The following is a 24,008-nucleotide window of genomic DNA, read 5'->3' as shown; positions in this document are numbered from 1 at the left end:
GATACACACACACACACACACACACACACACATCATTGTTATGTAGGAATTTTCCATTTTCCAACTGACTCCCTAAACAACATGAATGCCTTAACTATATGTCTGTATCTGTTCTATTTGACAGGGCACTTGTGGCACAGCCCCAGGTCCCTGTTGTCTGGCTTGTTTGAGCCCATATGAAGTATAGTTAGTTGGCTTGTTTTGTAGATAGGCTGCTAGTTTCATCACAGCAATGAAACTGTGGTCTAGAGAGTGTCAGTGCTAACTTTAACTCATTCATCTGTCAGAGATTCAGCATTACAGCTGAAGAGCTATTTGCAATTTAAATTGATTGCCAAGTACTTAACATTAATTGACATGCTAAATTCATGACTAAGTAACAAATTATGACTAGTGCCAATCATCTTAGAGAACACAATTCCCTATCTTGCTGCCCATTTTATCTTTAGAGGTTGAAATGACATTTTGGAGTGTATTCTTTTAGAAAATCAAATTCTCTTAGAAAAAGGTGCCTGAGAATAAATACCTTGAAGATGAATACCATTGCTATGAACTGTTCATGAGAATCAGATATTTTCTATGCCATGTTAGGTGGCCAACAAGTGCTTAATTGATCTGGTAGCAGTGAATTCTATACAACATCTTCCTCTAGAGAGGACCACGTACAGATAATAGACATTTTCCATTACAAATTAGTTTTTTTTTTTTTTCCTTGAAGCAGATATCTGGGAAGTAAGTTTATTCAAACAGAGCCAATAATGGAGTCAGCCTTCGCTGTTAAATCTCAAAGGGACAGGAGAGCTACACCTGGAGCCAAGAATGTAGGCTGTGCAGAAAGAACTCCCACAACCAAGAGGTAGCTGCTGGTCATAACTTGAGGCAGTTCTGTTACCAAGAGACACCTGGGCCCTGGGAGGCTCTGAACCAGCTCTAGGAACTTTGCAGTCAGTGGTTGATGCCGCAGCAAGGAGCAGTTCCAGATTATCCTGCCCAGGAGCTCCAGGTCTAAATGTTAGAGGATCAGCCAAAGAACGGAGAAGGCAGCAATCCTGTGGGGGGTCTGGAGAGTGTGCTTGATGAAACAGGATAGCAGGTGTGATTAAATGAATGAACATCTAGCGAGGGAGAAGCATCCGTACAGCCATGGGAGCAAGGTTGTAGAGCTTCAGTCTCCACTCAGCCAGGCTAGATGAGTTAGTGTCAGCCTTTCTCATTCTCTCATGCTTTCCAGTTTGTTTTTTAGTTCTTGAAGGTGGAACAGACGGTGTGTCCATTTTTTCTCTATGCCCTGAGAATTGTCCCCTAAAGTGTCATTCTAAGACATTAACTCTAGTTCACTCATTGAGTCTTTCACAAACCCGACTGTATCTTAATTGTTTCCAGGTTGTAGCCAGTACGTGTGGAATGGGAGTGCATTCAGAATTTCCTCACCAAGCAGCACAGAAGCCACCAACTATTGCAGCCCATTAAACATCTAGAATTCCAGGCCATTCATGAGCAAGGTGAGAGAGGGTGGTTGAAAGTTCTGCTAGCTATCCAGGTTGAAAAGCATTAGGAACACCTGAAACATGGGAACACCATGCTGAACACCTATCCTTTCAAGTATGGAATTCCTGCTTGGATAGCACTAACAAAGGACATGATACAGAATAACAGAATGCTGACTTCCCTGTTGTCAGCCGCAGGAGGAAGTGGTACACCAGCAGTCCTAACTTCCTGCTCTCATAAAATAAAATTTATCTTTATTTAAACCTATTTTATTTTCATCATATGTAATACCATGGCCTAACCTCTACTGTACATTTAGTACGTGGCCTGTAAAGTAGAACTTAATCTTTTGTCTTAAAGTGACCTTTTTTGAATTTCACGGATCATTTAAAGCCATTTTGTACCTCTTTACTGTGCCCTATAACGGAAGCTACATCAGCTACCTAATCTTTCAGACTCGTCTAACCCTGTTTGTTTGGTTTTTCCTTTAGTTCCTGCTGTCTTTAGTTAAAAAGTCAAAAATGATTCTAAAATATCATAGCTCTCTTCGGTATTGTTTCTTCATTGCCCCCATTCCCTCTAATTTCAGTGCATTTTTATCTGTTCCGACTACAATTAAAAACAAATTATTTAGGGGCACCTGGGTGACTTGGTTGAGCACCCAAATCTTGATTTCAGCTCAGGTCATGGTCTCAGTGTCCTGGGATCAAGCCCTGTGTTGGCCTCTGCGCTCAGCAGGGGAGTCTGCTTCTCCCCCTCTTCCTCTTCTCTGCCCTCACCCACCCCATCCCACCCTACCCCCAACACTCTCTCTCAAAATAAAAGAAATCTTTTAAAAAAGTAATTTTTCTCTGTTATTTTCTACTGCCATCCCCAGACTTTCTTATTTTCACTTTCTTCCACTTTTGATACCCATTGTTATTCTCATTGTTCAGTCCAAATCCCTTTTTGATAGTTGCTTTATTCATCTCTTTCCTTGCCCACCTCACCCCCCCAACTCTGTACCTATAGGATGGGAGAAAATATCTGCAAACCATCTATCAAATAAGAGGTTAATATCCAAAATATATAAAGAACTCAGGGTTCCTGGGTGGCTCAGTCAGTTGAGTGTCTGACTCTTGATCTCAGCTCAGGTCTCGATCTCACGGTTGTGAGTATAGGCCCCATGCTGGGTGTGGAGCCTACTTAAAAAAACATTGTTTTAAAAAAAGACAAAATATAGGGGCGCCTGTGTGGTTCAGTTGGTTAAGCATCTGCCTTTGGCTGAGGTCATCATCCTGGGATCCTGGGATTAAGCCCCACCCACATCAGGCTCCCTGCTCAGCGGGGAGCCTGCTTCTCCCTCTGCTGCTCCCCCTGCTCGTGCTCTCTCTGTCAAATAAATAAAGCCTTTTTTTAAAAATGAAAAAGTTAAAATTAAAAAATAAAAAAGACAAAACATATAAATAACTCATACAACTTAGTAACAACAACAAAAACAATCCAGTTAAAACGCAGGCAGGGCACCTAGCTGGCTCAGTCAGTACAGCATGCAACTCTTGATTCTCAGGGTCATGAGTTCCAGCTTCACACTGGGAATGGAGCTTACTTAAATAAAATAAATAAATAGAACACAAGCAGAGGAGGTAAATAGACATTTTTCTAGAGAAGACGTACAGATGGCCAAGAGATACAAATCATCAGGGAAATGCAAATCAAAACCACAATGAAATATTACCTCACACCAGTCAGAACGACTGGTATTTTGCAAAAAGACAAGAAGTAACAAGTGTTGGTGAGGATGTGGAGAAAAGAGACCCTTATGCATGGTCGGTGGGAAAGTAAATTGGTGCAGACACTATGGAAAACAGTATGGAGGTTTCTCAAAAACTTAAAATAGAACTCTCATATGGTCCAGCAGTCCCACTTCTATATATGTATATCTGAAGGAAATAAATGAAAATGGTATCAAAAAGATATCTACATTCCCATGTTTATTGTATTATTCACAATAGCCAAGATGTGGAAACAACTTAAGTGTCCACTGATGGATGAATAAATAGAGTACAATGGAATATTATTCAGCCATGAGAAAGAAGGAAATCATGCCATCTGTGACAACATGGATGGAACTTGAGAGCACTGTATTAAGTGAGGTAAGTCAAACACACATTGTATCGTACCACTTGTATGTGGAATTTTTTTTTTAAGATTTTATTTATTTATTTGACAGAGATAGAGACAGCCAGCGAGAGAGGGAACACAAGCAGGGGGAGTGGGAGAGGAAGAAGCAGGCTCATAGCAGAAGAGCCTGATGTGGGGCTCGATCCCATAACGCCGGGATCACGCCCTGAGCCGAAGGCAGATGCCCAACCGCTGTGCCACCCAGGCGCCCCTGTATGTGGAATTTTAAAAAGCTGACTTGTAAAAATGAGTAGAATGGTGGTTACCAGCTCAAAGTGGACGAATTGGGAAGACAGTCAAGGCTACAAACTTGCAGTTAGAAATTAATAAGTTCTGGGAATCTAATAAGCATTGTGATTGTAGTTAACAGTACTATATTATATACTTGAAAGTTGCTGAGAGATTAGATCTTAAATTTGTCATCACAAAAAATAATTATGTGCCATGATGGAGGTGTTAGCTAATGTTAATCATATTGCAATATATAAGTGTATCAGATCGATGTTGTGTACCCTAAACTTACACAGTGTTTGATGTCCATTATATCTGAATAAAAAAATATGGAGAACTATATTTTCCCCTCCCCGAGAACTACTTTTTAAGTATCAGCATCTTGAAATGGACTCATCCTGACATGAAATCTATTTTTCCAAATCTTACTATTCACGTCATTAACTTTTCAATTAATAATAATGATGATAACATAGAATTTTTAATTCATGGTGTATAACAAAATTGGATTTAAAAATGATTCCTCCTTTATTTTTTTCATATCAGTGCAAGGTTTCTCAGTTTCAGATGTAACTTCTTATAGACCCAACTTTTGTCTCCTGAAACTAAAAAAGTCTTAAAATATTATAGCTCCTTTTTCCCATCTGAAAGCACTGATACTCCCCATTTTTAAAAGAAAAAATATTTGGTTGCAAAGACAGTAAAGTTTGTGTCTTCTGAATCTGCAAGTTTTATAAAAGCATAGTAACAAACATTCTATAATCTATGCTTTGGGAAAAGATTTTGGTTCATATTATGGAAACAATTTTAATTGTTTCTCAGGCGGTATTTGTGAGATTTTAGTATGTATTTTATTCTTATTTCTCTTCTCATAGTCATACTCTTTATTTTGGTCTTTTTTGATTTGGCAGAGTAAAACAACTTTCTTATATCAGCACAAGAATATATATATTCAAAATGCCTTGTTACCTTCTTTTATCTTCATAATATCCTTGGTAAATAGTAGTTGTTATCCACATTTTATTGAAAAAATTCTGGGCATAAAAAGTTAAATAACTTGTCAGCAGTTATAATGTTATGAGGTAAAGATGCAGGATTCTCCAGGCCAACAGTTATTCATCCAGAGACCATGGTTATACCTTTAAACTATTGGTGTTTCGCACACTGCAAAGAATGTTTATGAGGGTTTGGCTAGAAAAAGCTTTTTTTAAAAAATCATATAACATGATTCAACAATTCTGTACATTACTCAGCGCTCATGAGTAAGTCAGATTCCATAGAAACGGCTATTTTAAGGGATCATCTGTATACAAGGGTATGACATTGGAAAAAATTTGCCGTGTCTGGAGGACATGCTTCTTTCTCATGCTTCTTCCCATAGCATCCTTTTCCAAAACATATTATCTGTTGAAAGAGGCCTGAATTCTTAATGAATTTGCCTAAATAGGTAGCCCATTATTAGAACTTCTCATCCACAGGAGCAGTCTGAGGCCTTACTGGAGGTGAACTCTCCTGGAAACCTCTTCCACATTTATTACATTCATAGGGTTTCTCTCCTGTGCAAATTCTCTATTAATGAATAAGGCCAGTGGTTGCACTGGAAGCTTTCTCACATTCTTTACATTTATAGGCCTTCACTCCAGCATGGATTTTCAGGTGACCGAAAAGATGAGAGCATTGAATAGAGGTTTTCTCACACTTACTACAGTGATAAAATTTCTCCCCAGAGTGAGTGAGGTCTCTGATGTCCAGAAAGTGAGGAATGCTGAATAAAGGCTTTCCCACACTCACCACAATTTTAAGTTTTTATCCAGTATGGTTTCTCCTGTGTTTAAAGATTTAAATTCCAGGGGAAATTTTTCCTACATTTATCACCTGTCTGTTGGAAGACTTCTTCACAATTGCCTTCCTTGGAAGTCTCCCCACTGAGTCTGCCAGATGTGCAGCACCAGCTTCCAAGATGTGTTACCTATGCAGTAACACAGGACCCTAGGGCTCAGAGGGGTCCTGCTTTTCGGAAGGTCCTGAGCTTGGTTTAATACCATTGGTACAGTCTTGAGATTCTAAATTTTATCTTTGAGCTTGTGTTTTATATGTGAAGGACAGGACAATAACGCATGCACCTGAGCAGAGGGTATGTCTTGCCCTCCCATTCACGTATAGCATTTGTAATCCCCAATGAGCACAAAATTCCAGTGGATCCATGATTCTTGGGAGTTCAGTGAGTCTCTAACTATGAAGGGGAGCAGAATAGGCTGCCCCAACGTACACTGCTTTGGCTTGTGGATTATGTTGAGCTGAAGGCAATGAAGACCCAGAAGGCTCAGGAAAAACATGTACCTCTCCATTAACTACTTAAAATAATTTAGATAGGGGGTCTGTACCAGAAAAAGAGCTATTACCAGACATAACTTTTTTTTTTAAGATTTTATTTATTTGACAGAGACAGTGAGAGAGGGAACACAAGCAAGGGGGGTGTGAGAGGGAGAAGCAGGCTTCCCGCTGAGCAGGGAGCTGGATGGGGGGCTCCATCCCAGGACCCTGGGATCATGACCTGAGCCAAAGGCAGACCCTTAACGGCTGAGCCACCCAGGCACCCCACAGACATAACATTTTTATCTGAAAGACTTAACTGCATGCCATGGCAAACATCTGATCACCAAACATCTCCTCTCATCATCCTGTGAATTTTCCTCCTCCCCTTTGAAGTCCCCGGCCCCTCTCCATTCCTTGGCTCAGGATGGCATATAAACCTCAATTGCCTAAATTGCCCATGAGTCTCATATCTTTGGGACTCCTGTATGTACATAATTAAATTTGCTTTTCTCCTGTTAATCTGTCTTAGGTAAATTTAATTAATAGACCAGCCAAAGAACCTAGAAGGGACAAAGAGAAAATTTCCTGCCCCTACATGTACAAGCTAGGCATGTTATATCTGCACCTGTGTAAGCTGGGGTGCTAACAGCCAGGTGAGACCATACTTTCTTGCTGGAACCAGAACTTGCTCATAACTCAGAAAGCTGGCAAATGGCAGGGTCTAAGAAACAGAAACGAGGAACCCACCATGTTCTTACTTGTGTTACTTCCCTCTGCTGGGCAGCCACTTACTGGAGATGATCACAGAAGCGAAAGGGAAGAGACCAACACACTGCCACCTTTTTCTTTCTCCTTAGTCCTCAGCAGCTAATGGTAGAGTTGACAGAATGTATACCTGTCAAGAAGTGGTAAGTCACCCTGTACAGCATTTCCACTGATCTGAAATACATATGCACATAGGAACCACAAAATATGAATTGTGTATAATTTGGTGATTCCTAATGCTGTTATATTTGCATTTAAAACTTGTACAGTATAGGGGCGCCTGGGTGGCACAGCGGTTAGGCGTCTGCCTTTGGCTCAGGGCGTGATCCCGGCGTTATGGGATCGAGCCCCACATCGGGCTCCTCCGCTATGAGCCTGCTTCTTCCTCTCCCACTCCCCCTGCTTGTGTTCCCTCTCTCGCTGGCTGTCTCCATCTCTGTCGAATAAATAAACAAAATCTTTAAAAAAAAAAAAAAAAAACTTGTACAGTATAAAGGTGAACAGCAAAATTCCATAATTTAAAATTTTTATCTTTGTTTACTTTAAATGACATTAAATAACAAAAACTCAATGATGAGTCATGAGAGAGCCCATGGTAAGGGATAAACAGGCTTTATATTTTAATACCTTTAACAATACATTTTTTCTGCTTTTTGAACAAAGGGCCCCACATTTTCATTTTACACTAGTCCTGCAGATTATGTAGCTAATACTGCCTATGTGTATTTCTCTAAATATTTGCTTCTTTATTTTTTTTAAAGATTTTTTATTTATTTATTTGACAGAGACAGTGAGAGAGGGAACACAAAGAGGGGAGTGTGAGAGGGAGAAGCAGGCTTCCCGCCAAGCAGGGAGCCCGATGGGGGGCTCGATCCCATGACCCTGGGATCATGACCTGAGCCGAAGGCAGACGCTTAATGGCTGAGCCCCTAAATATTTGCTTCTTTAGAGCAAACTTCTTATTGGTACTACTTTGTCACCTAAAGTAAACCGACTGCACAGATAAAACTTCTTATCTGAGACAGACACCTAAGGGAAAGAGCAAAGGATGATTTAAGCATGTTCCAGTTTATATACTGTGGGTCAACCTAAATCAACCACAGTTCAACAGGGTCAGCTCAAGAGAGAGAACACTAACACAGTAGAGATCCAGGACACAGATGAGAACAGTAGATCTTTGGCAATGATTACTCTGAAAATTATGAGAGCATTAGAGAGTTACAATGTATATAAAATACTTTCAAAAGATACTTTCATTTAACCTCACAACTCATTCCTGTAAGGTAGGTATTATTTTTGTCCTCCGTTCAGAGGTGAAGAAACAGAAGCTCACAGAGATTAAGTAACTAGCCTGTGGTGATGTAAAACATAACCATGACCTCTTTGACACAACCCCATCCAAAAGATGAAGCCTAATTTCCCTCGCCTTGAATTTTGGCTGGACCTAGTGACATACTTCCAAAATTCAGAATATGATGGGAGTGGTGGTAGAAACTAGGTCACAGAAAGCACTACAGCGTCCTTGATGTTTTGGATTACTCATTTTGGGAGAAACCAGCTGCCGCACTGTGAGGACACTCAGGCATCCTGCCAAGAGCCATGTGAGGGAAGTAACTTGAAAGCCAATCCTCAGCTTTCTTCAGATGACTGCAGCCCAGCCAACATCTTGACCACTACCTCTTGAGAAACCTGGAACCAGAACATTCTACTAAGCCACTTCAAATTCCTGACCCACAGAAACCATAGGGATGTTTAAGATGGGGGTAATTTGTTACACAGCAATAAATATGAAGAGGAAATGAGCACACTAGGAAGCTTTAGAGTTCTCTGCTGGAGCACTGTCCCTAAGATGTATGGTAAATCACAGACTCCAGTACCAGATACTCTGATTCCAAATCCTATTTCCTCTTTACTAGATTATTCTACTCATTATAAAGATGAGAAAAGAATGATAAGAATTAAAAGGAGGGGCGCCTGGGTGGCACAGTGGTTAAGCGTCTGCCTTCGGCTCAGGGCATGATCCCGGCGTTATGGGATCGAGCCCCACATCAGGCTCCTCCGCTATGAGCCTGCTTCTTCCTCTCCCACTCCCCCTGCTTGTGTTCCCTCTCTCGCTGGCTGTCTCTATCTCTGTCGAATAAATAAATAAAATCTTTTTAAAAAAATAAAAATAAAATAAAAATAAATAAAAGAATCAAAGAAAATGTGGAATTGGAAGCTGAATGAACAGAAATAGTAGTGAATTAGCAAGGGCTATGAAGTGTTAGAGTAAATCCATCACCATAGGTTAATGCAACATTATGTGAGGGACTGAGGAGGGAGAGACAGTGGACTGGAGAAACTCGGGACAATGGCCATGGATGATACGATCCAATAGATATCTGAAAAAGAAGAAGAAACAGTCAAATAGAAACCATCAGGAAAGTCCAATTAATACTGAAGCTGATCCTGAAACAAGTCATGGACAGAGTTTTTACTAAGAAGGGTGGAGACAAATTCAGTCATTTGGGAATTTACTAAATACAGAAGATCCTCAACATTTCAAGACAGCACAAGAGATTCCAAGGATCCATGTCTCTGTTTCTCATTTGATGAGTCACAAGCACCTTAAGGCTGGGGTGCTAAAAGTTATTAAGCCAGTGAGGGAGTCCAGTTCCCCCATTTCAACAAGTTTTTACTGTTTTCTGCTGATTCGATAACTCTCATTAAGGCTGATGAGTCTATTATGTAAATGTTTGTTACACTTTCGTGAATTTTATGGAAGACCTGTACAGACCACTCAATTTTCCAAATTCTTCCTCCCCATATGATTCTCCTTCCCTGTCTATTCTAAGGCCCACTGTCCATTTAAAGTTCAGTGACTCCCAGGAAACCTTCACTGACCTCCCCAGACCAGGGTAAAAGTATCTGGTTTTAAATTCTTTACTACACCTTTGACAAATACAAAATGGGGGTCAAGAGAAGTACTCTGGAAAGATGGTCTGACCAAAGGTGACTTCAAGGTAAATTGTGCTTCTTACCCCCTTCTGGTAGGGGACTGAATCTCTAAGATTGACAGCAAAGCTGTGTTTCCATAAGCCAAGAGTTGGAAACTCCAAGACCTATGGCCCACTATTCTCTTTAAAAACATTATCTGTCAAAGGCAACAGGCTGGCACCTGGAGAAAATTAGATACAGTTGAGCTTTTGAGGGAACCACACTGGGAGTTGGAAATAGAATTTATGAATCACAAGTAGTTTAACCAAGGGACACAGAACAGGAGACCTAGGAACCAGAAGCCCATCTAGTCTTCAAGCATAGGAAAGCGGGTAGCAAGGAGTGAGACAGACTTGGAACCACAGGGAAGCTTTTAGCTCAGTAATCATCCACTCATTACTATTTTGCATCCCTGTCCCCTCCCCACCATCCTCAACTGTCCTACCCAGATTGCAACTCTTTTCTCACCCAGTATCCCAGATCATCAGACTTTCCCTAAAGCTTCCCAGCACGCTCACTTCCTCCACAATATGGATGCTTCTCATGCACACAGGCCTAGAGTTCTTTGGACAGGATGGTCAAGAACTGCTCCAGCACCTTTATAATCTGCTCCTTGATGTATATCTTGGACCTCAGTCACTAACAGCAACGTTCCTAGAGTCAGCTCAGAGATTTTTGGGCCCAGACATTCAATTCCTTCTAACGTTACTACCTGAAGCACTGGCAGAAGTTCTGGTCAACAGACTTATTCCACTACTGCCAGGATTCTTGCACCCTAGTCTGGCCCCGTTCTTTTACTAATAGAGGTTATTTGGCTTTTGCAGACTGTATCTTAGGGATCAAGTTTGCTAGAGTCTTCAACTCCTTAGTCATCCTGATCTTGAATAGAGCTCTGGTTCAGGAAGATTCCTCTGAGTCTTCTGGGAGAATTCGTAAGGCAGGGAAAATTTAACATTTCCCTGATACAACTGTCAAGTACCCTCATTTTGTCTAAGACGTCATTAGAACACCACAAAATAAAATCTTAGGCTTAATTAATGCTTTTGTAAAGCTATACAGATTTTCCTTCCACAATGTCCTTAAATTATTCAGGCTTTAATACCAACCAACCAACTAAAAACATACTTCCTAATCATTTACTACAACTCAACAGAAAATACAAAGAAAGATAAGATAGATCCCTGCCATCCAGATGCTGATGATATTCCAGAAATAATACTTATACCTTTGGTGAGGACAGCCTGGGTACCAGATAAGAAAGCAGAATTTAAGAGGAAGAAAGCAAAATCAAAGAAAAGCAATCAAATCCTGCTAAAGGACATCTGTCTTGGAGCAAGTGGCTCAGGACAGCACAGAGGATTTAAAGGAGCTGAAAGATAAAGTCAGAGATGTCCTACCTTTCCTTCTCTAACCTGAGCCCCTGCCCCACCACAGCAGATTCTCGTTCTCACATCTCTCAAACTCTGCAAGAACCCTCAACGCCAACCTCACTCTTCTCCCATCAGTCTTCAGTTCAGTCATAACTACCTTTCTAGTCTATCTCTGTTCTTACAGGGGGATCTGCTTTGTCGCAGGTCATCTATGTGCTCCTCGACACTGAAGTCTTGTTCATTAGTTACCCTTCAGGCAGGTTCTCTGCTAGTCCCGTAAGTTAGCAAAGTGCATCAGTTGTTCTCTGCTTCCCACTCCACCCACCAACTTAAAGAACTTCCAGAGTAGAAGCTTCTTGTATAAACCGCTTTTCCCAGTACCCTGTTCTCTACCTGGGATTTCAATTCTCTTAAACTTTTTGTAATGTCTCTACCCTTTTCTGCACCACTCACCCAGGAGTAACAACCCTGGAACAAATGAATTACGCCTCTGCAAAAGACACAGCTCAGTAATACAAAAATGAAGAGGATAGCCTCAAGGGGCTCACTGCCTAGACTAAGGTAAGAAATCCAGTTACTAAGTGGCTTTTACTGTAGCCCGTACGAAACTATCAAGTTCCTAAGCGTTGAAACAGCAATGCGGCATTTCCTAATTCATCAGAACACGTCTACGAAGTACTGTCCCTTCCGATTTGTAGAAGAAACGACTTCGGAAGAGTTCAGCTCATAATCGGGGAACTCGGGATTCCAGGAGCAAGTCCGCCCGACTCCACAGCAGAAGCCGTGAAGCCCTGGACTGCAAGCCTAGGCCGAGAACCACGTTCGTGGCGCGGACACCGGTTCCGAGCCGCTCCCAGCCGCACTACACCACTGGGCACTCAGTTCACTGTACGCATGCGAAGGGTCATGCAGCACTTCTGCCGTGAAGTTTCAGGACATACAGCAAACCCAGAAATGACGCCACTTTCGCTGCGCGCGGTGGTCTCCGTGTGCGCGCCGTGCGGGCTCGAGCGGGCTCGCTGGTTCTGCGCTGGGAGCGGGACGCTCGGCGCAGCGCCCAGCACGGCGGACCTCAGCTTCGCCTCCGGGCAGGGGTGTCCGCGGTGACGGCGCGAGGCGGCGCGCGATCCCCTTTCTCCCCCAGGGGGGGCGACGAGGACGACACCCACGCGGCCCCCGCCCCTCGCGTCCCGACGGCCGGTCGGCTCCACGTGCAGCGCCCCGGCTCCCCGCCCCCAGCGCGCCAGGGTCCCTCGTCTCCCCCGGAAGCGGCGCCGGCCGGTCGGGATTGGCGGGCGCACCTCTGCCGCGGCCCGGGACCCCCTCCCGGCTGCCCCGGCGGCGTGTGTGCGGGCCTCCCCCGGGATCCCGGCCCCTGCGGCGTGCGGGCGGACAGCCAGAGCTTCCCGAGTCCGGACCGCTGCGCTTGCCGGTCGGTGCGGAGACAGGGGGAATGGCTGGCTCTGTCGCCGGACTGCCTCGTTCTTCGGAAGATGTGAACTGCTGCGAGTCCCCTTGTCCTTCATTCTGAATGGTTCCTGAAGCTGGCTTTCTGCAAGTCCGCTCCAGAATCCCCTCGCCGAATCCTTGGGACCCGGGAAGTGGATGTGTGTTGCAAGGATACCGAGCGGGTAGCAGGTGCGAGGCGCACAGAAGACGCGGGAGGAGCCTGCGTGCGTGGTCCTGAGTTCTGTGCCGGGAAACCGAGGCAGGGCCCCGAAGCCAGCGCCCAGATGACGAGGTCACGGCGAGAACGGCAACCTGTACTGAGATCTTAGCAGGGGCGAGCTCTGAATCTAATGCCTTCGGAGTTACTCTCAGGACAACCCCACGTAGAAGGTTTAGTTAACCAGTTAATTTCCTGGTCTTGTTCCTGTGCTGCGGTTATTTAAGTAAGATGTTAACGCTAGGGGAAGCTGAGCGAAGGGTATAGGGACTTGTCTGCACCATTTGGAGAAATTTTCTTTAAATTCAAAATTATTTCAGAATAATACATTTAAAAAAAAAAAAGGTAAGGTTTTTGCAGCGGGGGAAATAGCAGTTTAGAGAGGTTAAGCCACAACACATAAGAGAACATGACAAGATTCAAGCCTAGGTTGTCCGGAGTCCACAGCCCATGACCTTCACCACAGCTCCCCATGCTGATGGGGGTCCACGTTTAAACAGGCCCTGCTTACGTCTGCTATTCCATGGGAGACCGAAACCATCTACACCCACACCGCGTACTACCTACCTAGGTTAAGGTGACTTTACTATTCATTTGTCTACACTATTCCACTATCTTTATCAACATAACTATTCCAGGAAATTCTTGCCCTGGAAGATAGAGTTGCAAATAATCATATTTGCTTCAATAAATTACCCCCCAAAAAATCCACCTGAATGAATATGAGACTCCCACTTTAAATGGATAGGATCCAGACTTTTTGAAACCCTCGGCTGAAAACCTACATCTTGTTAAGTCCATCGGTTCTAAACTATAGCGTCATGATCCTTCCCCAATCCTTATTCTGCTTTGAGAGATCTGCCTTAAACCCCTGAAACCTCATACATACCCTGACTTTGCCCTCCGCCCTGGGAGATGCTGCTAGACTCTGTCACGGGAGTGCTAGCATTCGTACGAATAAATTCAGCTTGGCCTTGTCAATGGATTGTTTTGGTGTAATTTTTGGAAAGCAGGGGTCCAACAATGTTCTCAGTATTATGAAAAATGCTCTTTCTTGACAAACATTCCTTCTACTTAGAAAAGGGTTTGAATTAGCTTAGACATACTTTTCTAATTCAGGTCAAGCCTTGTTGCTCTTCTGAAACAGAAACATTAGACTTAGTAAGTGCAAAGATTTAATCAGTGTGTATGTGTCTTTTTAACTGTGGCTTCTTTTTTTTTTTTAATTAATTTTATTTTATTATATTATGTTAATCACCATACAGTACATCCCCTGATTCTGATGTAAAGTTTGATGCTTCATTTTTAACTGTGGCTTCTATAACCTTAGGAGTGTGCCCTGAAAGATAATACTTGTCGTCGTCCTCGCTGACCATTGGAGCTGGAATGGCTGCAGTGTTCCTTCCATGGGCTCCTGAAGAGCCAGAGGGGCTCTTCAGAGTAAACAACAAAAAATGTCCTGCCAAGGTTCAGGGATCTGACCCACAGTGGAGCAGCCCAAACAGCCAGGAGTTATTCCGCCAGCGCTTCCGGCAGTTCTGCTACAAGGAGACTCCTGGACCCCGTGAGGCCTTGAGCCAGCTCTGGGTGTTCTGCTGTGAATGGTTAAGGCCTGAGATACGCAGCAAGGAGCAGATGTTGGACTTGCTGGTGCTGGAGCAGTTCCTGACCATCCTGCCCAAGGAGCTGCAGGCCTGGGTGCAAGAACATCACCCGGAGAGCGGGGAGGAGGCCGTGGCTATGCTGGAAGACCTGGAGAAGGAATTGGATGAACCAGGCCAGCAGGTAGAAAGGGACCTGTGCTTAATGAAGGGATGGTTGGGAGTGGGCATCCAGGCCATTCCTTTATGGGCTCTTGGGATCATGTACACTGTGGGCCCTTCAGATGCCCTGCTTGTTCTCAGGTTTCAACCCAGACCTGTGCACAGGAGGTGCTTTCTGAGACATCGGAGCCTCTGGATCCAGCTAAGGAAGCAACGTGTCTCCAGCCTCAACCCATGGAGATCCCACTTAAGGGTGAGTCTCAGGTCCTTCAACACCAGGACTGTGGTTAGTGTTGACACTTGGGTCATGTGGCTCCCCTGGAGACCTTAGAATCATTCATCATTGAACACATATATATTGAATACTTACTCTGTGCCAGGCACCATGCAAGGCACTGGGTATAGTGAACTTGTTTCCGTGGAGCTTACAAAGTAAACGTACCATAACAGATTGTATATGGGGGAAGAAGAAGGTAGGCAGAGAAGGCTTTTTTGTGGAAGTAACATGGGAGCCAAATCCCAAGAGTAGAGCAGACATCAGCCAGGTGAGTTGTGGGGGGAAAGCAACGTAGGTCTAAAAGCATGTGCAAAAGCAGGTGGGAGAGAGGTGGGTTTGAAAGAAAGCCAGTGTGACTGGAGCATGGAGAGAAAGGCAGAAGAGCAGAGAGAAGGTGGTCAGGCGCCAGAACACAAGGGTTTTTCGCGTACAGGTAAGGAGTCAGGACATCTTCAACTTTCAACGTGTATGAGACCTACCTCTGGGTTCTATGAGAATCAGAGGAATTCAGATTCCATTATTTTCATGGGCTTTTTAAAATTTTCCTGTAACTAGGATAAATAAATTAATAAAATAAAATTTTCCTATAACTGAGGAACTAGACTCTATTAACCCTAGGCACCCTAGATTATAGTTGGTTATTCATAGAAACCAGTTTCTCTTTAAAATGTGAAATCAGTTTTTTTCTTTCATAGTAAGTTTTTTAAATTCCTGATGTACTTTATAAGTTAAGGCATCATTCACTGGGCAACACCTTTCCTCTGGGTTCACTCTTATTGAAGTTCATTCAATATCTAAATATCTCTCTGTCAAATAAATAAATAAAATCTTTTTTTAAAAAACCCTATTTATCAGTCTGTTCATTTCGCTGAAGTACTTCATATCCTTTATGTCTTTGTCTCTGTGGTACAGCCCAGTGAGGTCCTGTTACGTTCCAGTCTATTCTGTCTCCAATTGATCCACTTTTTTTTTTTTTAAGATTTTATTTATTTATTTGACAGAGAGACAGCCAGGGAGAGAGGGAACACAAGCAGGGGGAGTGGGAGAGGAAGAAGCAGGCTCATAGCAGAGGAGCCCAATGTGGGGCTCGATCCCATAACGCCGGGATCATGCCCTGAGCCGAAGGCAGACGCTTAACGACTGAGCCACCCAGGCGCCCCCCAGTTGATCCACTTCTAAAATTTTTATTCAGTTTTAATGTAATCTTTTCTTGTTTCATTTTTATTTCATAATTCCATGTTTATGTGCCATGGACACCATGTCCTCACTTATCTCTTTTAGGTATCGTTCATCTTTTCAGGCTTTTTGATAAGAATAATTTCATCTGGATTGAATTCATGTTCCAGGTGGTGATTTTGTTAATCATCTTTCTTAGCATTCTGTTCACATGCTTTGAAATTTTCATCTCTGGGCTCAAATTGAGTTCTTTCTGATGTGCTTTACATTCCCCCCTTCCTTGCTGAGCTGTCTGTGTTCCCTCTGCCCCCACACCCACCAGGCCTCCAGTGACCACACACACCATCAGTGCCATCACAGGTTTCCAGGCGGCTAATGGGTTTCTTGGTCGCAGAGCCTCCACATGCTCGTGTGTGTGTGTGCCTGGGGGTCCCACCCAGACTCCCCGTTTTCCTGTGGGCCACCGTCTCTGCCCCTCTCTGGAGCCCAGCAGGCCCACGGTTGCAACTGTAGCTACCCTTCTGTGGTTCTGTTTCCTTTCTGGTCCACAGAGTGGTTTGTCTTGTTTTTTAGCACAGATGTTACAGATTAACTCTTATTCTGTCACTCCGCGTATTTGGAGCTAGAGTATGAACTCGCTGTGCCATCCTGACTAGAACTACACCATCTTCCCCAACCTTTTTTTTTTTTTTATAAATTTTTATTTATTTAAGTAATGTCTATGCTCAACGTGGGGCTTGAACTCACGACCCTGAGATCAAGAGTCACATGCTCTACTGGCCGAGCCAGCCGGGAGCCCCTTCCCCAACCTTTTTTAGTCAGTTAGAAATTATGTTTCTATGCTATGATGTTTTTTTAATAATAATCCCTAAATTTTCTTTTCATGCTGATACGAATTTTAGTTCTGTTACATGTGCAGTGATGTTTTGGATCCCATCCTACAGTACATTTTTTATTTACTAATGGCTGTAAAAGACTGTGTTCTTTCTTCTTTTTTAAAGATTTTATTTATTTAGAGAGAGGACTTGCGAACACACGAGCAGGGGGAGGGGCAGAGGGAGAGAGAGAATCCCAAGCGGACTCTGCACTGAGCAGGGCCCAATGCAGGACTCAGTCTCACAACCCCGAGTTCATGACCTGAGCCTAAATCAAGAGTCGGACACTCAACTGACTGAGCCACCCTGGTGCCCCTAAAAGACTATGTTCTTACATAAATGTGTACTTTGTGTGATTTTCCTTTGAATCCTGCACATGGATGTGTCTAAGGTAGCTGTAACATAAAAATGTAAAGGGCCTCAAACTTTAAGATAACCTTACGTAATCAGTAACAGGAGAACTTTCTCACCAGTGTGGCAGGGTGATCTGGTAAGGAACTATTACAGGCCCCAGTCTTAAAAGGAGGCCTGGGGAAAGGCTCCTCCCACTCTGGGCAGCATTGCTTCTGAGCTCCACCTTCATACAGTGGGAGCCCTGACACCCAGGGGGGCTGTCACTTTCCTCAGGTGGGGTGCCAGTGAACTGTTCCCTCATCCACACTCAGAGAGCTCCCATCTGCTCTTTGGCCATGGCTCCTTCCCCCTTTCCTCCCAGAGTATCCTTAGCCGACCCGTTTTGGCAGTCGGCCCGTGCCTCTGCCTAGGGTTAGGTCTGACATATACTGCCTCCTGGATCTTCAGCTGTCCCCATACTTGTCTTTCCTCCCATCGCCACCCCCCCCATTTAAAAGCATATTGCTTTTCCCTGCATTATTCCTACTTGGTTACAAATTCTGCCCTTCACTCTGGGTCCTAAAATGGGATTATTTCAGGGAGAATACGCCTTGAGTGGGACAAGCTCATTTTTTTCCAGAAACTGTTGACCATTGACGAAGTGGCCATGTTGCCTATCCTGGAGGAGTGGGGGTGTTGCCCTGCTCAGAGGCACCTCTGTAGACAGGCAGGGGAATTATGGGAACATGCTTTCCTTAGGTCAGGACAGACCGGAGTCTGGGTCTGTTAAAGACCCTCCTCTGTGTTCATGACCATTTGCCTGGGAAGTCTCAACGATCCACAGAGTGTAGCTTCAGGCTTGACAGATTCCCAGGTTCTCATTAGCAAGAAGAGTAGTGGTGTCTTTGGGGCCAAATCAGTTTCTATCTGTCCCTACATAACATCCTTCTGTGCCCCGTGTGTCTAGACTCTGATCTCCTTGTTCCGCGTATTTGGAAATAGGGTACTTTTCTGTGCTCTGGCCGCTCGTTTTTCAGTTCTCCCAGAGGCCTTCAGAGCCGTCTGCACAGAACTGCTTCATGGTTCCACATCAGCACTGGCCCCTGTGGCTTCCTTTCTGCTCCTCCCACAGTCCTGTTCCTTCATCTCTCTCTACTCTGCTCTGTCCTTCCCTCAGAACCTGTTCTCGTCTCAGATCTTTTCTTCTGCTGTTGATTTACTCCTCCTTGACTTGTCTCCACTCTGCCCAAATCCTGCCCTGCCAGTCCAGACACTGCTAGCCCTCCCTTCCTTTGTAATCTCCTGCTTTCTTCCTCAAGTGTTGTCAAACTATTTTGCTGGTATAGTTAAGCTGTGTGCTTCTAATATATGTGTTTAATCTTATTTCCTGTATATTTCATTGATATTTGATGTCTTTCCTTTTTGTTTCAGATGATGTGGGAATTGAGAAAGGAGAACTGATTCAAAAGCAGGGGTTAACTATAGATATGGAATCTTCAAAAAAGTCATCTGGCCAAATGAACGGAAAGGTCCCTGAATGTGGAGAAACCCAAGAACATGAAGGATGGATAAAAGGATATCAAAGAAACACTTCAACTGAGAGAAGATATAAGTGTGATGAATGTGGGAGAAGATTCACTCAAAACTCAAGCCTCATTAGACATAAAAGAATCCACACTGGAGAAAGACCCTATTCATGTAACGTGTGCGGCAAAACTTTCATCCAGAGCTCACAACTTATTGACCATCAGAGAAGCCATAACCGGTTAAAACCCTATCAGTGTGATGAGTGTGGAAAAGCCTTTTATTACAGTTCACACCTTGTTCAGCATCAGAGGACCCACACTGGAGAAAAACCTTTCCAATGCAATGAGTGTGGGAAAGCTTTTCACTATAGCTCAGGCCTTGTTCGACACCAAAGGACCCACACAGGAGAGAAGCCGTACCAGTGCAGCGACTGCGGGAAGGCTTTCTGTCTGAGCTCACATCTGATTCAGCATCAGAGAGTTCACACTGGAGAGAAGCCGTACCAGTGCAGTGAGTGTGGGAAAAGCTTCAGCCAGAGCTCAGGCCTCTTCCATCACCAGAGAATCCACAGTGGGGAGAAACCCTATGAGTGTGACGAGTGTGGGAAGGCCTTCAGTCACAGCTCAGCTCTGGTGGGACACCAGCGCATCCACAGTGGAGAGAGGCCTTATGAGTGTGATGTGTGCGGGAAAGCATTCAGTTACAGCTCACATCTTCTGGGACACTGAAGAATCCACACTGGAGAGAAGCCCTATGAGTGTGACGTGTGTGGGAAAGCTTTCCGGCGGAGCTCACACCTCATTGTACATCAGCGGATCCACACTGGAGAGAAGCCCTGGTGATTGTTCATTGGCACGCATTCCTGAAAGTACAGGGATGTGGGGAATTCTGTGATCACCAGTGCACTTCCAACAGTCATTTGAAAATACTTCTGGAGGCTGAGACGGGTGATCACCTGACAGCTTACCAAACAAGCATGTCCTTCCACATTCTCAAACTTCCTTCTCTGAAGCAAGGGCTCAGGAACCCTCAGTGATCCATGGATATGTACTCGGAGGTCGTAGAGACGGCTGCTGTTCCTCTCCCCTCCCTTCTTCTCCCCCCTATTTTCTTTGGAGTTAGAGTAAGGATCTTATCTGAAGTGTGAATTTAGAGTTAACATCTCATCTACATAAAAAAAATCCTGAATTTTAGGTTAACTTGATAAAAGACATCAGCCTATCAATTATCTATGCTGAAAACATTGTGAATACGAAAACCACTGTGTAATCTGGGATGAACGATTTGTGTAGATAGGAAAGATCAGTGGGGTAGAGCAAGAGGATGGCTCATGCACATTCCAGTGACCTTTCACATCTTCCACCAGAGATGCCAAACAGGCCAGTGGGATGTATTTGGCCTGCATGTGTATTTTTCCCATATGGTATTTTTTTTCAATAATATATAAAATTATTTCAATTTTTTAAAGCTGTTTTTTTAAGGTTTATTTATCTATTTGGAGAGGGAGAGCGAGTTCCCAGCAGACTCTGCGCTGAGTGCAGAGCCCAATGCAAGGCTTCATCTCATGACCCTGAGATCATGACCTGAACCAAAATCAAAAATCGGATGCCCAACTGACTACACCACCCAGGTGCCCCAATTATTTCCACTTTTTAAAAATCTGGTGATGTCACGTAAAATCTGACTTTCCGGATTCTCTTACAAAAATGCATGATGTGGCAACACTAGATGGCATATTCCCACAAGGCAAGAGTTGACTGGAACAGATTATCACTACAGTGTGTTTAGACACGGTCTACTGCCACACAGCTCCCCGTGGTCTCCGGCCCCTCCCTCACCCTACCTGTGTGAGCCCTGCCCTTCCCTAAGGGCTTCTTGGGCTTGCAGGTTCCAGGCCAACTTGCCACCAAGAGTTCCACCGTAGTCTTACACACTGGCCCCCAATAAGATTTTCTCTGAAGAAAGGGCTTTTTGCTAACAAGAGCTTAAAGATTTAGATTAAAAAATAAATTTAAAATTGGGGCGCCTGGGTGGCTCAGTCGTTAAGCGTCTGCCTTTGGCTGGGGGCGTGGTCCCGGAGTCCTGGGATCGAGCCCCACATCAGGCTCCTCTGCTATGAGCCTGCTTCTTCCTCTCCCACTCCCCCTGCTTGTGTTCCCTCTCTCGCTGGCTGTCTCTCTCTGTCAAACAAATAAATAAATAAAATCTTTTTAATAAATAAATAAATAAATTTAAAAGTGTGTACTTGCACACCTGAAGATAGAGGAAAGCCACTTTAAAATTTTCCTTAAATGGAATTTATAGGTAATTATCAAATGTCAGCTGTAGTAGCTTCAAGCCAAACCTGTGGAGACTAGTTCTTCGGGTGAGATGAACACAACGCACATGACAGGGTCCCACACTAACGTCGGAGTGAGAAGGCCTGGGGCTGAAGGCAGAGGTGCAGCTCAGAAAGGGCAGCTTTGAGATTTGAGGCATTTAGTGACAGGAGCAGCTGCGGGAAGGCTGGGAGGTGAGACCCAGATGGGAGATTGGGGAGAGGTGAGAAGAAAAAGCTCTGAATATGTGAGGGTCTGGGATAAACAGGGGGAAGGAGAAAGGCCAGAGATGCCAGAAAAACTAACTGCAAACAGGAAGCCAAAGCAAAGGCAGTGAAAACATGAAGCGAGAAAGCACGATTTAAAGAACTGTGAGGTGGGGGGACGCCTGGGTGGCTCAGGGAAGCCCAGCTCAGGTCGTGATCAGGGTCCTGGGATTGGGCCCCACGGCAGGACTCTGCTCAGCGGGGAGTCTGCTCCCTTTCCCTCTGAGCTCTCTTGCTCTCTCACTTTCTCTCAAGCTAATAAAGCAAATAAAATATTTTTTTAAAAAAGAAGAAGAAAGAAAGAAATGTGGAGGTAGAGAGGGTGGAGGTGGGAGCACTGATATTAATCCACCCTTCATGTCTATGCCCCGTAGGCCAAATGCCTAATACGAAAGACCCCCACCCAAATCTAAGTTCACTGCTGTTCTTTCTATCACTCAGGATCCTGGCCCTGCATGGGTCTCTGAGTGTTGGGACACAGAACACCTCCCTTTAGATACAAAAAAAAAACTGTTCAACCATGCTCAGCCTGACTGCCTTCTTTTTTTTTTTTTTTTTTTTAAGATTTTATTCACTTATGTGACAGAGAGACAGCCAGCGAGAGAGGGAACACAGCAGGGGGAGTGGGAGAGGAAGAAGCAGGCTCCCAACGGAGGAGCCTGATGTGGGGCTCGATCCCATAACGCCGGGATCACGCCCTGAGCCGAAGGCAGACGCTTAACCGCTGTGCCACCCAGGCGCCCCTGACTCTGCCTTCTTAACAAAACCAGCCAAGCGGGAGGATTCTCTCCCAGGAGCAAGAATACATTTCTGGAGGGACCCCTGGGTGGCGCAGTTGGTCAAGCGTCCCAACTCGATTTTGGCTCAGGTCATGATAGCAGGGTCATGAAATCGAGCCAAGCCCCAAGTCAGTTAGGTGCTGGGCATGGAGCCTGCTTAACAGTCTCCCTCTGCACTCCCCCACCACCACCCTGGCTGGTGTGTGCACGCTCTCTCTCTCTCCCCTTCTTTAAATATTTTTTTTTTAAAAATTCACGCTTGGCCTCTCTGGGAAGCATGTGATTTACCCATTCTTCCTAAAGAGGAAATTGTGTTGTGAGATAGAAATACTCATTATAAATTAATTAAATGATGTAGCGAAAGGAAACGTCCTCTGCAAACTCTGACAATCACAGCTGCCATTTGTGGAACACCAGTTGTGTCCAGCATCCAGCACGTTGTGTCTCATGTGAACGTCCCAGCTCTTCTGTAGGGTAGTACTTCTTCCCTCAAACAATGTGTAGATGTAATTCATCTTATGAAAGGCTTATAACAAAATGAAAAGTTTTTAATACATTTAAATGTTAAACAGCCTATAAAAGTATTTTTAGAATATAATAACCATGTAAAACAGACTTAAAATATTAAAAGTTGGAAGTAATAAAATGTCAACAGTGTATTTAGATAATGAAAAGGGAGTGATTCTCACCTTTTCTTTCTATTTCTCTGTATATTCCAAATGGAAAAGTTAGAATTCATACACTTGTAGTAAATACTTTTTAAAAATTAAAATACTACGGAATTACTTGAGCCTTTCTGGAGATGATTCTTTGATAGCCTTTTCCATTATTTCCTTTAGGACTGGTTCACTTAGAGTTTTCTACCTTTCTTTAAAACACTTTAATCTCTACACCCAACATAGGGCTTGAACTCACAACCCTGAGACCAAGAACTGGACTCCACCAACTGAGCCAGCCGGGGGCCCCACCAAGTTTGCTACTTCTTGAATGAATTTTGGAATTACAGGTTCTTTCCCAGAAAATCATCAATGTCGTTGAGATTTTTTTAAATTTTGGTAGCATACTTACTTCTTCATCTGCTATTTGTCATTTACAATTTTTAAATGTTTTCTCTCAGTCGGATTTACCGTAGGTTTTTGGGGGGGGGGGGATTGTGTTTTGTTTTTTTGGTTTTTTTTTTAGTTTGGATACTATTAGTTTATTATAAAAGAGAGACATGAAAATAATTTACATGACCAAAGATTTCACTGGAATGAGCAACTTCACTTCATGCCATGTTAATAATGATTCTAGTCCCCATACTTTCTGATGTCACCATCTCTACATACGAAATAATCCTTGTCATCTAGAACTACTTTGGTGCCTCCATATTCTGGGAGAAGAACTTTGTCCTCAACTTTCACACTAACTGGTTGAATCTCTCCACCCTTTCCTTTAGGGCCCAATCCAACAGCTACTACTGTTGCTTGCAACACTTTTCATTGAGATTTTTCTGGAAGCATAATACCTCCTTTGGTTACAGTTTCAGCTGCACTCCTTTCAACTAAAACTCCATCAAAGAGGGGAAGAAACTTTCTAAATGCCTGGCTTGCCATGACTCCAGCCGCCAGAGTGCTTACAGGTTTGTGGTTTTTAATAGGCTTATTTACAAATGTTTCATTCTTGGATCTATTAATGTCACTTTTTCTGTGTTCTGATTCATTTATTTTTGCTTTTATC

General features: G+C 43.8%; 1 protein-coding gene across 1 annotated transcript; it reads left to right on the top strand.

Annotated features, from left to right (window-relative positions):
* Positions 1–12,583: 12,583 nt before the first annotated feature.
* Positions 12,584–19,692, top strand: LOC105234350 (zinc finger protein 397-like). Its single transcript, XM_034660082.1, has 4 exons — positions 12,584–13,552; positions 14,306–14,760; positions 14,880–14,991; positions 18,831–19,692. Exons 2-4 carry the CDS (start codon positions 14,362–14,364, stop codon positions 19,652–19,654), a joined length of 1,335 nt encoding a protein of 444 aa, XP_034515973.1. The 5' UTR covers positions 12,584–13,552; positions 14,306–14,361; the 3' UTR covers positions 19,655–19,692.
* Positions 19,693–24,008: the final 4,316 nt, after the last annotated feature.

Source organism: Ailuropoda melanoleuca, chromosome 5 (assembly GCF_002007445.2).
Source record: "Ailuropoda melanoleuca isolate Jingjing chromosome 5, ASM200744v2, whole genome shotgun sequence".
NCBI lineage: Eukaryota > Metazoa > Chordata > Mammalia > Carnivora > Ursidae > Ailuropoda > Ailuropoda melanoleuca.
Note: the sequence above shows the minus strand (reverse complement) of the source record. Positions and strands in the feature narration are given on the sequence as shown.

What these genes read in the sequence shown, in the direction of transcription:
- LOC105234350 (XM_034660082.1), top strand. Translation starts at nt 14,362, where the DNA reads ATGGCTGCAGTGTTCCTTCCATGGGCTCCTGAAGAGCCAGAGGGGCTC. An exon ending in TGGATGAACCAGGCCAGCAG is followed by an intron (nt 14,761 to 14,879) that starts GTAGAAAGGGAC and finishes GCTTGTTCTCAG; the next exon opens with GTTTCAACCCAGACCTGTGC. An exon ending in CATGGAGATCCCACTTAAGG is followed by an intron (nt 14,992 to 18,830) that starts GTGAGTCTCAGG and finishes TTTTTGTTTCAG; the next exon opens with ATGATGTGGGAATTGAGAAA.